Source organism: Colossoma macropomum, unplaced genomic scaffold, assembly GCF_904425465.1.
Source record: "Colossoma macropomum unplaced genomic scaffold, Colossoma_macropomum, whole genome shotgun sequence".
Classification (NCBI taxonomy): domain Eukaryota; kingdom Metazoa; phylum Chordata; class Actinopteri; order Characiformes; family Serrasalmidae; genus Colossoma; species Colossoma macropomum.
In genome coordinates, this window is record NW_023494793.1 from 35,512,303 (window position 1) to 35,527,486 (window position 15,184).

At 37.7% G+C, this 15,184-nt stretch overlaps 1 protein-coding gene across 1 annotated transcript; it reads left to right on the forward strand.

The window, feature by feature from the left end:
* Nucleotides 1-4,213: 4,213 nt before the first annotated feature.
* slc2a6 (solute carrier family 2 member 6) lies at nucleotides 4,214-14,907 on the forward strand. Its single transcript, XM_036578072.1, has 10 exons — nucleotides 4,214-4,320; nucleotides 5,017-5,170; nucleotides 5,288-5,494; nucleotides 6,660-6,759; nucleotides 8,045-8,256; nucleotides 8,435-8,584; nucleotides 10,161-10,269; nucleotides 10,549-10,731; nucleotides 13,533-13,678; nucleotides 14,522-14,907. The coding sequence occupies exons 1-10, from the start codon at nucleotides 4,262-4,264 to the stop codon at nucleotides 14,681-14,683; spliced, it is 1,482 nt and encodes a 493-aa protein (XP_036433965.1). The 5' UTR covers nucleotides 4,214-4,261; the 3' UTR covers nucleotides 14,684-14,907.
* The last annotated feature ends 277 nt before the right edge of the window (nucleotides 14,908-15,184 follow it).

The window sequence follows — 15,184 nt, forward strand, 5'->3', positions numbered from 1 at the left end:
GCAGTGCAGCAGTGCACACACTTGCACACACAGAGTGCTGTTTCACTTTAATTTTTTGCTGCATAAAAGATATGTGTAAACTAGTGGATTCACTTGGTCATTTGGTCCCTGACGCTGGGCCTGAATGTGGGTCTTCCATAGCCTTGCTACAAAGAACCCTTTTTTGCCACCTTTATTTTTCGGAGCGTATGGTTGTAGACCTGTGTCTTTCAAGCATGTTTCAAGCATGATGTTACTACACAAAGAACTCAGTGTAGTACAGTAAGTTGTGACCATAAGTTTGGGTAAAAAAAAACATGTAATAAATAATGTGGCCATATATTATTTGTGAACACATGACTACCTTCAGCACTTCCATCTGTCTGAGATATACACCACACCTTTTTCTTGAACTTTTCTTTTTTCTGCCGGTGGGAGGCGATGGCTGTTTTGAGGCTTGAAGTGCAGGGACAGTCCATCACCATTGAAAGCATGACAGATGATATCTGTAATGACACATTTTCATCAAATGATAATAAGCCAATTATTTACCAAAACATAAACAAAATGACAAAAGCTTGCATTTCTATTAATTAATGCGTCATACATTTCTGTCCCAAGATATGAATAGCTCTCTGTATCTGACGACGTTGGGGTGATTCATATTTAACAGACACAAAGCCTAGAGAAAGAGCACACAGTTGAGGCCGATTGCAAATCAAAGCAACAAAAACAACGAAAGATAATTCGTCACAAAATCTGATTACGGTGTGTTATTCCCATCATTTGTGAGTTAAAAGGGAACGCTGGTGGATTTGTAATTAGATGGGTCAATACCTCCTGCAGAGCTTGATTGGCTCTGCTTTCATCCAAACACTCCACCTAAAAAAGAATAATACGGCTTTAGAAAGGACATTTATCTTGCTATGAATACTAATACGTCTAAAGTGTTATTCAGTACCTTTTTCAGTGTATGTTCCAGGCCAAAATCCCTGTCTTTTACAAACAGGGTCACACCATAGGATCCAGGGCACATAGTGTCTATGACCTGAAAACAGATGGAGAGTGGACATGAATTATCTGGATGTAGAAATCATTATTTCATGACCTGTGTAGTGCAGAGAACAGATTTAGCCATTGATAGCTTAGCACATGCACTAGCCAGTTCACTATTAGTTATCTTACACTGGCCATATTTGTACGCTAGCACTTAGTGGTTAATTCACTACACTAATTTTAACAAAAAAGACAAAAATACTGTTTCATAGTTAGTGAAGAGTTAAGCAGCCGCAGGAAGTAGACCACGCAGTGGCTAAAAAGTTAATGTTACCACATAATTTTCCATAATGTGTAACTTCAGGCTGTTGGCCCCGTCATTCAGGGATCTTCCAGGACGTTGTGTTTTGAAAGTGCTAGGAAACGTTAAACGGGCGTGATTTGTTTTCCCGCCCGTATTCTGACAAGTCCCGCCTCCTGCGCTCGGATTGGTTAGAAAGTCCCTCTTCCTGCACTGGGATTGGCTAGAAGTTCACACACATCAGCAATCCGCCGTTTGGATACAAAACTATGAGCGAGCCGCATCACAGAGGGGCGGTATTTTGTCGGAATACGGGTAGGAAAAAAAAAACACTCAGCCTCTTTTCGGACTGATCAATTCTGAAAATTCTAGAGTTGACTCCAGAATAACGATTCTAAACAATATATTTTTTAAATGATCGATTCCAAAAGTCAAGACATAAAAATGGAAATTCAGCAAAATAAAAGCATATTATTATGTTGTGAATATTTGACATACATTGTTAAAAGTGGCTCGTCATTCAATGTATTTTTTTCAGTTGAATAAAACTAGTTTAATTGCTTGTTTCCACGTGAAGTAATTTTTTAAGTAAGATCTGATGAGCCACTTTTTACAGTGAACTTTATCTCAGCAAGGCAACTTGGAGAGCTAACTGTAGCTAAATTAACTTAACTGACTAACAGAAGATAGATTAGCTAAACAGTAAAGTTTCCTGTCTCCCCTTTTTACCACTATAAATGTTTTAATTTCTACATATTTAGTAGTATGATTTCCTTTTCATTCTTTGGCAATTTTTCCTCATGTTTCACATGATTGCCTTTTTATCATAAATGTCACTCTCACAGTCTCATGGTCTGAGTATTTAAACCTTAATTAATTAAAGCCTGAGTATGTAAACCTGGATGAAATGCATCCTGAGTATCTAAACCTGGATTAATCACAGTCCGAGTACCTAAACCTGGATTAATCACAGCCTGAGTATCCAAACCCAGATGAATCACAGCCTGTGAATCTAAACCCAGATTAATCACAGTCTGAGTATCTAAACCTGAATTAATCACAGTCTGAATATCTAAACCTGGATTAATCACAGTCTGCGAATCTAAACCTGAATTAATCTCAGCCTTAGTATCTGAACCTCAAGTACTCACAGTCTGAGTACCTAAACCTGAATTACCCACATCCTGAGTATCTAAACCCAGATTGATCACAGTCTGAGTATCTAAACCCAGACTGATCACAGTCTGAGTATCCAAACCCAGATAAATCACAGCCTGTGAATCTACACCCAGACTAATCACAGTCTAAGTGTCTAAACCCAGATTAATCACAGTCTAAGTATCTAAACCTGAATTACCCCTAGCCTGAGTATCTGAACCCAGATGGTATAACATTGGCATAGCATTAATACCACAAAAAAGAACATACCTTTATCTTTTTATCTTCTCTCTATCTATTCTGTTTTCTTTTCTGTTCCGGCTCCAGACATGTATGTTCTTTTTTGTGACATAATTAACCAGTTTCTATTTTCCCCTCACTCAGACATCTTGGACAACATAATGGTAAAGTAATAAGTGAAGCTGAAGGAGTTATTAGGGGGGCCCTGGCAGCCCCGGGGCCTTAAGCAGCTGTTTATCGCTTATTATGGCATCGGTGCCGGGCTCCTGAAGTCCTGTGAAGCTGTGTGGAATAGTTGAATACATGTTCAACATGAGCCTGAAGCTGGGGAGAGTACCACAGCTGTGGAAGACATCTTGTGTGGTACTGGTGCTGAAGACACAGCACCCAAGGAACCTTAGCAGTTACAGGCTGGTGGCATTGACATTGCACCTGAGGAAAATACTAGAGAAGCCTGAATATCTCAGCCCTCTGATGAGCCTTGCATCGAAGTGGATGACGCAGTCTTCTACCTCCTACACAGAGCTCTTTCTCACCTGGAGAAGCCTGGAATCACTGAAATGTTTGATTTCTCCAGGGCTTTTAACTCCATACAGCCTGGGCTCCTGAGGGACAAGCTGGAGAGCACAGGGGTGGACCACCACCTATCAAATTGAATCCTGGACTACCTCTGTAGCACTGGGAATTTCCCCGTTGTGGGACTAATAAGGGATTATCTTATCTTAGATAGAGCTGGCACTGCTTTTTGGGATCTACTCATAGCCCCAGCCCGGTAGACAATATAGAGTTTTTGTTAAATAATTTATGTAAGTGTATTGTTTTAGTTAGCCTTTTAGTTTACAGCTTTCTCAGTAGTTAGTTCAGAATAATTATATGTCTACATCAATTTCTTATGCCATTAAAGCTAGTCTTTTTACTGTCTGATAGCAATCTTGCTGAGCATCCATCCATCCAGCATCTAAACCGCTTATCCTTCTGGGTCGCGGTGGGGTGCTGGAGCCTATCCCAGCTGTCATTGGGCGGAAGGCAGGATACACCCTGGCAGGTCGCCAGTCCATCGCAGGGCTCTTGCTGAGCAGTGAAAATCAAAAAAAGGTTTTGCATTACATTGGTGTAAAACACTTCCAAGAGGTGAGTCAAAGTTAGCGAGGGCATGCTAAAAGAGAATTGAAATGGGATCCTAGTCAGCAATAAATACAAAGGACTGTTCTGATGCCCTGCACCTGCCTCATGTCTGCATTCTACACACTGTGCATGCTTCTTGCGTCTACTTGTACTGCATTTTTTTAAACGAACCAGTCCTACCTAAGGATTAAAGAAATTACAGTGAAAGTTCATTTGGAGTACAGACACCTTCAGGACTATTGTGCCTTGAGCTATTGCATTACATGGATTGCATAACTTGAAATGACACTACAGACGTGCTTTAGGCGAGAGCGCCACTGAGTTCCCGGAAAGGCTTGGTATTTACTAGCTTCCTCAATTCTTTGTGTCCAGCCTCCTGGGTGAAAAAACCCAAGATAGCCAATAAAGTACCTATTTTTCTCTTGTCAGTGTCTGAAACTGTCAGTCGGTGAGTGAGAAGCGATGGTGACAGAACGCAGTGAAACAACTCCACTACTTCTCAATCAGCCAAAACAAATAAGGTGACTCTGTTTTAATATGTGGTTTGTTCTTGACTTTTTAGTAGATAAATTTGCTTATTTGTCACATTTGCTGATTTATTTTGTATTTCTTTAATTTATAACTAGGACATTATGTTCCTTTGGGGGTCTAAGCTAAAGGAGAATTTTTTAAATATTCTGCATAATTTAATTGTTGAGATGTAAACAAACTCATGTCATGCTTTGATGTCAAATGATTAATTGTAGAAAAAGTTTCAGACTCAGAGTTCTTTACAGTGATGGTGATAGAAACCAGAAACCAGGGTTTGCACTGTCTATGTAAATATTTATATACACACACACACACACACATATATATATATATGTGTGTGTGTGTGTATGTATGTATGTATATGTGTATGTGTATGTATATATATATATATATATATATATATATATACATATATATATGTATATATATATATAAGCTATATGTATATATATATATATATATATACACAGAGAGAGAGAGAGAGAGAGAGAGAGGGTTATTCACTATCCAAAATGACCAGTCAATGTTGCTAATGTTAAGATCATAAATCCACCAAACCTTTGTGAAAGACTGTTTACATCTCAACTGTTTAAATATGCAATTTTGGAAAAATTGGTGGACTTCCCCTTTACGAATGTACATTTGTTCTTGAGGAACTGAAAGACTGCAAATCTGTGTTCTTCCAGAAATGGCTGGCTCTACCTCGCAGTGTTCTCTGCAGTTTTGGGCAATTTTAACTTCGGATTTTCTCTGGTGTATCCCTCACCGGTGATACCCAAGCTCAGAAATAGTGATGACCCACGTCTGCACATGGACACCCATCAGATTTCCTGGTTTGGTGTAAGAACAGCTTTTTGCTTTAGGAGCTTTAATCTGTAAGGAAGGAAATATAACATGTGTGCAGGCAGTGATGTTCCTCTTCTTTGTGTCACTGTTTTTTCCCTCTGTATTTACCAGTCTATTTTCACACTTGGAGCTGCAGCAGGGGGTCTGAGCGCAATGCTGATGAACGACAGAACTGGACGAAAGCTGAGTATCATGTTATCTGTAGTGCCATCCACTGCAGGCTACCTTCTGATGGGCGCAGCGCAGAACGTTTGGATGCTCCTCCTGGGCAGATTTCTCACCGGCATTGCTGGTGGAATTACCGCCAGCTCCATTCCTGTAGGCCATCTCACATTTCCCTCTCTTTCCCCTAGTTAAACACAGAGAAGCTGTCAAATTCTGACACAGCCAGGAGGAGTAAATAAACTGCTTTACTGTTCTGTTGCAGAAATCAAGGAGTTCTAGGATCCATGGTAGAAGAGTACACTGAATTAACTAGATTGAAATGTGTATCTAATTTTGATAGAAATCACATCCTGTCAACGCAATTTTGTTTTTCATTTCACTCAATTTTGGCAATAAATGTAATATATTAAAGGTAATATATTTTACTCATGCAGAAATGATGTACGCATTTGATCAAAATACATTGAATGCATTTAAAAACACTGCAGTTAGTAGTTGTGCTTTATTAAGTTCACTTGTGTAGTTAAGTTGCTGGTTTGCAGTACTGTGCTAAGGTCTGAGACAGCCAAGAAAACCTTAAAAATCTTAGCAGTAAGTGTGTTTTTTTCTATAAAACACTGTATAACAATAAAATACATATAAATAAATACAGTAAAATATAACAAGTTTTTATTTTAAAAGTTATTAATGTCTTGGTTAGAAGAATACTTTTAGAAAAACACAGGTTGCTGAACTCAGCAACACACCTGATTTAATATAATGAAAACTTAATCAGATAAAACAAATACATATTTATATAAATTCTTTTATAAGTGCTTTTGCAGAAATAAACACTTACTGCCCAGATAATAGCTTTATATCACTTGATGGCCTAAAAGTACTGTATATAGGATCAGTGGATACAATCTAAACTCTCCTATTAAACAGTTACTGACTAACTGACTGCAAAGATTCAGTAGTCAGTACTTTCCATAAATTACTCAATAACTACAATACATCATGAAAGTTATGTAGATATAATATTTAAATTAGGGGTTAAGGGGTTTTGTACTCAACCAAAACTAAATACTGAGATACTTCAGCAGTAACACTGCTCTTCTGATTTGATTGTTTTTAAAGCACATTCTCACTGACATACACTTTTAATGCTGAAAGCAACGATACATAGAACCCTTTAAAAGAATGGTTCCTTATAGAACAGTCTACATAGTGGCAGAGACCTATAAAGACTGCAGTATACCTGTTCTTTGAGTGAAACTTTTATTTAGAAAGGCTTTTTTTAGCACTGACTTTCATCAGGCATGTTTGAATGTTGCAGGTCTACGTATCAGAAATTTCACATCCAGGTGTGAGAGGTGCTCTGGGATCTTGCCCTCAGATCACAGCTGTCTTTGGAAGTCTGGCACTCTATGCTCTTGGTAAGATGTACACTTTTTTGTTTTCTGTGGAGCGCTATAGCTTCTTTCACACCATGTGACGTGTCACCGGAACTTGGGTGTTCATGGATTCAGTGGAATGTAAAGGGAAATTAATGGTGTTTACAAAAAGCTACACTAAGCTACACTGAGGTGTTGTGTGAATTTATCTATGTATGAAAATCTGTGAAAGTGGCTTAACATGTTGAGGGATGAGTTTTACAAAGGCACTTTACTGTTACGATTAGCCAAAGTGTCCAAATAAGGCGATAAGCCACAGGAGGCTGTGTGTTACAGTGATTCTACTGTTGTTAGGCACAACCGATGTTCAATAAATGATTTGAGGTATTATTAATAATAATCACAATAAACAATTCTTCTGCAAACCCATGCAGTTTGTAAACAGTGGTCTACCAATTAACTACTATTGCTAGTGACGTCTAAGTTAATGCATTGATGTATTAATGATGCATCAACATGGTAAATTATTAATGTAACACTTTTTTTGGGCTGTTAGACCAATTTTCCTAGTTTGACCCTTCACACCACCCATAGTAGTACAGGGTGAAACTCAGCTGCTCAAGCGCTGTGTATCATATTAAAATCATATTAAAATTCATAAATTCATTCTGGTGAAACTAGATTTGAGCAAATGACTGTGATTAATTGTGATTAACTATGCAAAATAATGCAATTAACCACAATTAACAATTTTAATCATTTTACAGCCTGAGTATCTGCACAATAATATGTGGTGGGATATGTCTGCATATTGAATGTTTTACATAATCAGACAATCAGATTTTAGAGCCATAAATATCTGTTTTGTAAAAGATATTATTGCATTTTAAGATAATATTTGTACTGCAACGTTTTTGGGAAACTCTCCCTTGAACAAAACTATAGAAATGCTACAGTACATTCTGGTGAAGCTAATGTAACTGTAACAAAATGCCCTGATTTAAAATAGAACAAAATAATTTTTTAGCATCAAATTTGAGCAAATAAATGTGATTAATCATGGATAAAATAATGCAATTAATGATGATTAATGATTTTAACTGTTTTAACAGCACTAGTATATAGTATATAGTACATAATGACATGATGGGTAACATGACTGTATACTGAGCATTTTACACGATCAGACAATCAGATTTTAGGACCATAAATATTCTTGCATAAGATAATCTTTGCACTACAATGCTTTTGAGAAACTTCCTTGCTTTTGGGGAACTCTTCCTTGAACAAACTACAGCACTGCAGTATTTCCACACTTGCTCCACAGGCTTGGTTTTGGATTGGCGGTGGCTGGCGGTAACTGGGGAATTCCCCGTTCTGCTTATGTTAATCCTCCTCTGCTTCATGCCAAACTCCCCGCGTTACCTCATCACCCACGGCAAACGGGACGAGGCCTGCAGGGCCCTTAAATGGCTCAGGGGGCCTGATTCAGACTACATGACTGAGCTCAATCAAATTGAACGCAGCGTCAACTCACAGGTAAACATGAGCAGCTTCAATAGAAATTGCATAAATAAGTGTGTCTCATCATTTGGGGACACAGAACACGCCTTTTTAAATTGAACAAGCCCAAAAACAAATACTACTGTATGCAGATATAGAGCATCAGGAGAGTTACCCTTTTTGCATGAATTTAAACTAAAACTCTTCCCACCAGGTTGGATTACAATGGTCCGATCTCAGGAGTCCTTTCTACTACAAGCCAATCTTAATCTCTGTGTTTATGAGATTCCTGCAACAGATGACAGGGATAACACCCATTTTAGTTTATTTGCAGCCTATCTTCCTCAGAACAAACATTTTACTGGTGAGTCATATGAAACATTATTCATACGAAGTGACACAAAAAAATGAATGTACAAACACTAGACATAACTTTAACCATGTTTCTGTGCATTGATATAAGTTTGCACCCTGAAGCTTACTGAAGGAGCAATACTCCAGCATTTTTCAGCTGGATCTCTATCTGCTGCACCTGTATTATACTGTCGATTACCAAAGATAAAAACTGTAGCACAATTCTTTGTACTTAGAACGAGTCAACAAAAGTCAATTAGCAGTTGCTAAATTCTGTGAATCAGCATTTGAAGTATGAGACTATATTATGCGATTTTGAAACTGTGTTTCATGAGGACAGGGCAATTATGTTTTTGTTGCTATTGCTATATATGCATGTCCACAATGCAATGCGATGACAGAAAGGCCCAAATTACATTACATCAGTGCAGCACCAGAGTGATGTAATTAAATTGGTGGTCATGCAGCGTTAGTGAGCAGTATGTGTAGCAGTGTGCTGTCCTCAACAGACATCTACAGTGAGTGACTTAACCACTCTGCTATACAGCTACTCACAGCACAAGAACACTATCCTGAACTACGAGCCTGTAAATGTGCTTTAAATGTAATGACTGTTCTCACTCTTAGAGATGTGTGTAAAACATCTCAGTCTTAATCTATAATCGGAATGTATTCAATTGGATTGACAAAAATCTTTGCATATACACACAGGCACTGTCACAACAAACTTGCATCACTATGAAAAAGCATTTTAAGGAATTAAAGAAAAGGAAAAAAGAGTACCTTTTCCTAACAGCCTTGTAGAGTCTCAGAAATGTGATTAAATTTGTGATGTAAGTAGCTATTCATTATTTTCATTTTGCTTTTTACTTTTATTAAACAATAGTGAACGGTACTTTTGTAATTTTGCACTTTTTGTTTGATTACACCGGAAAACAAATCAAAACAGAGTCTATGCATGTTGTACATCCAGTCAGACACACCATCTTAATCATAATTTATCATTTCTCCTATTACCATTGCAATATCTAACGACTTTATAGAACATGCATTTTGTGCCAGTATCATCCAGCCCTATGTTACACTCAGAAATGTTAAACCATAAGTGCTTCTATGAAGTGTCTGAATGCTGAAGCAACACTGTAAATAAGCAGTTCTGGTTACTTTTTTTTACATTTTCTGGTCACCAAAGTGATCAGGCAGAGCCTGTGATGCCTGTGATGAATTACCACAGATACTTCCCTCTAGAAAACTAGTCCCATGTCTGAAAGAAAACACAGTTTGACCACCAACAAATGCATTAGGTTCTACAAAAACACATGTTTCGCATTAATATTTATTGACGATATTCTGCAACTGTCCATTGGCTTCTCTTTTATATGTTCTTCAAGGTTTTCTGTTCTTTTCTTAGTGCACAGAAACAAATTGGAATTATTGTCCATGATGATCGACCATATGCTGCAAATAATAGAGATTAAGTTGAAAATGCTGGAGTATCCCTTTAAGCTATTAAGCTAAGTTACTATGCCCATAGAATATTGATTATGCTCTACCATTAAATTTGTAATTTTTTTCTTTGCGTGTAGGATCCCAAGTATGATGCAGCGTTAGTAGGAGCTGTAAGACTGTTGTCTGTTATGATCGCTGCCAGTTTAATGGATAGAGCTGGCAGAAAAACTCTGCTCTTCGCATCAGGTTTGTGCTGTGTAGCAGATATTGCTCTATATTTGAGCCCCCCACCCCCCCTTCCCCTTTACGTGAGAATAATGTGAACTAGCTTCATAATTTATGTGATAGTGCTCTACATTCTGTTCCCTTACTATTTCACCGCTTCCTCACAACACCGGTAGTAATGGAGTTCTGCTTTTATACCTATTAATAATATCTTTTGAAACCTGGTGTAGATGGTTTACTATAAACAGCATTAGTGTGTTGACCCTCCAAATTACAGAATCTGTACATTCGTCTTTGCAGGATTTCTGATGTATTTGGCCACGCTTTCAATGACCATGTACACCCTCAAAACACCATGTGATGCCAGCAATGTTACCGTCCAGGCAAGTGGGCGGCTGTTAGAGGGACACGGAGCAGTGATGGGACCTCTCACAAACTCTATCACACTTGTTCCCCTCATTAGCACCATGGTCATTATATTTGGTGAGTGCTCTGTTCAAATTTGTCTACTTCTCCATTCATTTTTTGCATGACCATTATTATTCCCTTCCATTAAACAGGCTGTTTGTTGTTGATGTAAAACTGATATATGTCAATGGGCTCTGTTCTGATTGGCTGTCCTGTATTATGGCTGATTCAAAAAGCACTACTTATAACTTCAGTGTGAACGGGCAAAGCTAAACCGCTGTAGGCCAAATAGGTGGATATATGTAAATTCTGTGGAAAGTGCAAATTCTAAACTTTCAATTTGTGTTTGTAAGTATAAAAGGAGATATAATTACTTGAATGTGAAGAAAAGTTACTTCTTTGTCTTGTTTGCTTTATAGAAAGAATAACATCATTGACATTTTTGCTACAAATGTCATTTGTTGACATTGAAACAAATGAAAGTCAGAAGTACAGTCTTGAAGCTGTTGATCCAGAATGTAAATAATATGTAAATGTAGTTCATTATGTAACCATTTATATAATTAATCATATAATTGTGTAATATCTGTGTAAATTGTATGGCGAATGTGGCAATAACCCTAGATAGATAACTCTAAGAGTTGAAGAGAACCACCATAAAAAACAATTTAAAGACACAGAGATGCAAGGTCAGCACTGGACATGTCGTGCTGCATCGGTCAGCATTCAGACATTTTAAACCAGTGTTTTTAATGACTGTATGCACACCAGTGCCGACATTCGGCATCAATGCGTGCTGGCGCTCGGCAACTCCAAGCACTGTTTAATTGCTCAGCGCGTCACTGCATACCACTCAGCATTTTGCCAATATTACATTAAATAAAGTCATATTGAGACCAAAGAAAGCCACAGTAGATCTGTGGCTTTTACACAAACAACGACAAGCAGTCTTTTAGACAAACAGATAAATGCTAATGCTAATGTTACCTCAGCTAATTTTTCTTTTTTCACCTCATATCTTTCAGCTCGAAAATGACAAGCTTGTGAAGAGGTAGTAAACGGAAACCAGGCTTTATACATAATTATTTCACTAAATTTATATGAGTAGAACTTAATGTATATCAGCGCTCTCACTGCAACACATTATGTAGCAGCACTGCACTGCACTGCATGGCTGGTGTGCGGTGGCCTCTCTCAGGCCGCTCCTTTATTAGGGTGTTTATTATGTCAGCTTTCTATTGATTTTCGAACCTACATACAATGTGAAAAATCAGACCCAGGTTAAGCGCAGCATCAAAACCCCCGTGTAACATTTTCAGTTTTGTTAAATGTGTGTGAATGGGAATATATGGTTTTTGTTCTCTGAGGTCCTGCGGCTGGACCGTGAGCTACATTCACTTTCTGCACTACTTTTTAAATTTGTGCTGACCATCTTGAAACCTGCCAACTTCCACATTGCTGCACAGTTTCAGTCTGATGTAGGCAGACACAACGAGCTTTTATGTTTCCGATTCTGTCTGGTGCTACTGTGCCTAGATACATTTTGCAGCATATATTCAGATCAGCATTCACAAGCCTGCAGAGTGCCTTGTAGTTATTGTTAATCATACTGCTGAGGCCTTTAAATGAATCATGGAGTGCACGTCATTTTGTTTGTTGGATTTATTTGAATATCATGAGTAGCATCTCGGCTGTGATTTGACTGCAGGCTCAAGCCGTGTTTCATGTGTTTCTAAGTTAAAATAAGTAAGTACACATCCTCTACAGAGAACACACTTCTGCATGTTATAATGCAGTAAAGTGCTGTTTATTTGCTGAATATAACGGGCCTTTATCGTAGAAAACCTTGGATCTTGCTTTTTTGGAATGTACGAGTTTGATGTAGTATGTAAACACTGTCAAGGTTTCAAAATAATTTTTTTTCACTATATTTGGCACATAAAGAATATAGAATATGTGTAACATAGAGGCTGAGGCAGGTTGCAAGTGCAAAGTGACTTCATTAGGGGCATTCAGATACTCAAGGTCATAGCAGGCAGGGGTCAACATGCAGGCAGGCAGGAAAAGATGCAGATCCATACATGAAGTCAGAAAGAAAAGAAAGGTTCAAAACACAAGACAAAGACAAGAAACAGGCCAAGAACTCAGGCAAAATACACAGGTAGCAACATAGAGACTTCGCAAACTCACAGTGCAGACAATGAGTGTAAGTAGCAGTCTTAATGAGTCCAGAGTGGAGCAGACATAACAATATGGGTGCTTGAACAATTTTTTAAAAAAATAAAACATAATATGTGGCCTGTGCAAAGTTATGGCACATGTTATATATATATCAAATTCTTGCAGACGCCTGTATATATTTTGTTTTCTGTGGTTTACTTATGTGAAGTAACTGTTGAATATGCTATAATTTCATATTGCTCTAAATCAGTAAAGCATTCAGTTCTGAATTTTGACACATAAAAGGTGTTAAGTGATTATTGATAACACTTTACTTGAACTCTTTGTCACTTAACAGTGACCTAATCATGTCATAAACATGTCATGGCAAATCTCACATGCTGTCATGACAGCTTGTTTAGTGTCATTTTACCCCAGCTGCTAAGTGTCATAATATTTGTAATAATGTTTGATTTCATGATGGCTGACTATTGTTAGCATGAAACATAAGCTGTCAAACATTATGGCATTATAGCATTCATCATGAGAATTACAGGTAATGGTAACAAGACACTGTTATATTACTGAACAAAAACCAGCATGACAGCAGGTGACATCTGTTTATGGCATGGTTATGTCAGTGTAGTGCAGCAGGGTAAAGTGTTACTTGATTATTATTCCTAGATCATCGTTCATTCTTTGTTTCTTCTGAGCAGGTTATGCGATGGGTTGGGGTCCAATCACATGGCTGCTAATGTCAGAGATCCTGCCGCTGGGGGCGCGTGGCATAGCGTCCGGTCTGTGTGTGGTGGTCAGCTGGGTCACTGCTTTCATACTGACGCAACTCTTCATGCATGCAGCGGTAAGTTCCCCTCATCATTTCATAATGGCTGGGTGTCACATTAATGTTCTGGGAAGTGTGATTTCTGATCTGAGATACAGCAGATATATTTAGGGTCTTCACTATATTAGTAATCATGTAATCTATAGATTATTCTGATGAGTAATCAGAGTTTTAAAATAGGTCAGAGCCCAAGGATTCTTATTAGTGTAGCATAGTGTGGTGGCCCAAGTGAAATCATCTAAAATCCACTGAATATATCTTATATGTTTGATTTTAGGATAGATAGATAGGTAGATAGATAGATAGATAGATAGATAGATAGATAGATAGATAGATAGATAGATAGAGTCCTAGTTCTTGAAAATATCTGCCAATAGAGTAAGAGTAATTTATCCTGACAAATTAATTAAAACAAGTAAAACAAGAAATATGTTAAATAATCTTACATCTTTTTATCAATCTCATAATGAGACTTGTTATATATATTTTCATAACATGTTTTAACTAGAAAAGATGTCATATTCAGATCCATTTTAATCAATGCTTTTACTTTCATCAATAACGTATTTGAATGGAGTAATCATTATAGGCCTAATCTCATTTGTTGAGGATCATAAGAAGGTCAAATGACCTTTTCTTAGTCAACTGAATCATGGGCTGCATCTGATGCAATATTGGAAGTTTCTCAGATTTGCTTGTCTTCTGCAACTGCTGACTATTCTAAACACATTATCTGCAGGTTACAGTGCAGCAGTTATGGTAGTTCTGGCTGGGTTACATAATTCACCACAGCCTGGGTTTTCCCACAGTGTGACAACTTACAACTTCCCATTCTAACCCATTTCACTCTCTTTCTCACAGGACGCTTATGGGTTGTTTGCACCGTTCCTGTTCTTCTGTGTAATCTGCGTGGTGAACATCATATTCACAGCCGTGTGCGTGCCTGAAACGAAGGGACGAACGCTGGAGGAGATTGAGAACTACTTCAGAACCGGACGCTCCTTCACCATTCTTGACGGTTAACGCAAATGTTTTTTTTGTTTTTTTATCAGGAGTTTTTAATTTATCATGTTAACAAAACAAGAACAAACACAGTTTGCAGTCCTATGCAAAAGTTTGAGCACCCCGGTCAAGTTACATTTTGTTGAAGTGCAAACATCTACAGAGTACACACTTATGCACATTTGAATGCACAATTACTGCTTTTTTGATGAATTTAACATATTTGGGGCCTGTGCAAAATTATGGCACATAACTTTTTTCAATATGTTATATACTATTTTTATCCAATATGTTAAACTCAGCAAAAAAAATAGAAATCATGCATTAAAATGTGCAGAAAAATTATTTATATATTATAATTATGTAAACGTGTGTTCTCTGTAGTGGATGTGTTAACTTAGGTTCACTTCCGAAATCCAACAAGATATAATTCGACTGAGGGGGTCCAAACAGCAACTGTACAAGACTGTTTTTCAAGCACTTGTTTTGTTCTTACTGTATATTTTAGATGTTCAGTTATTT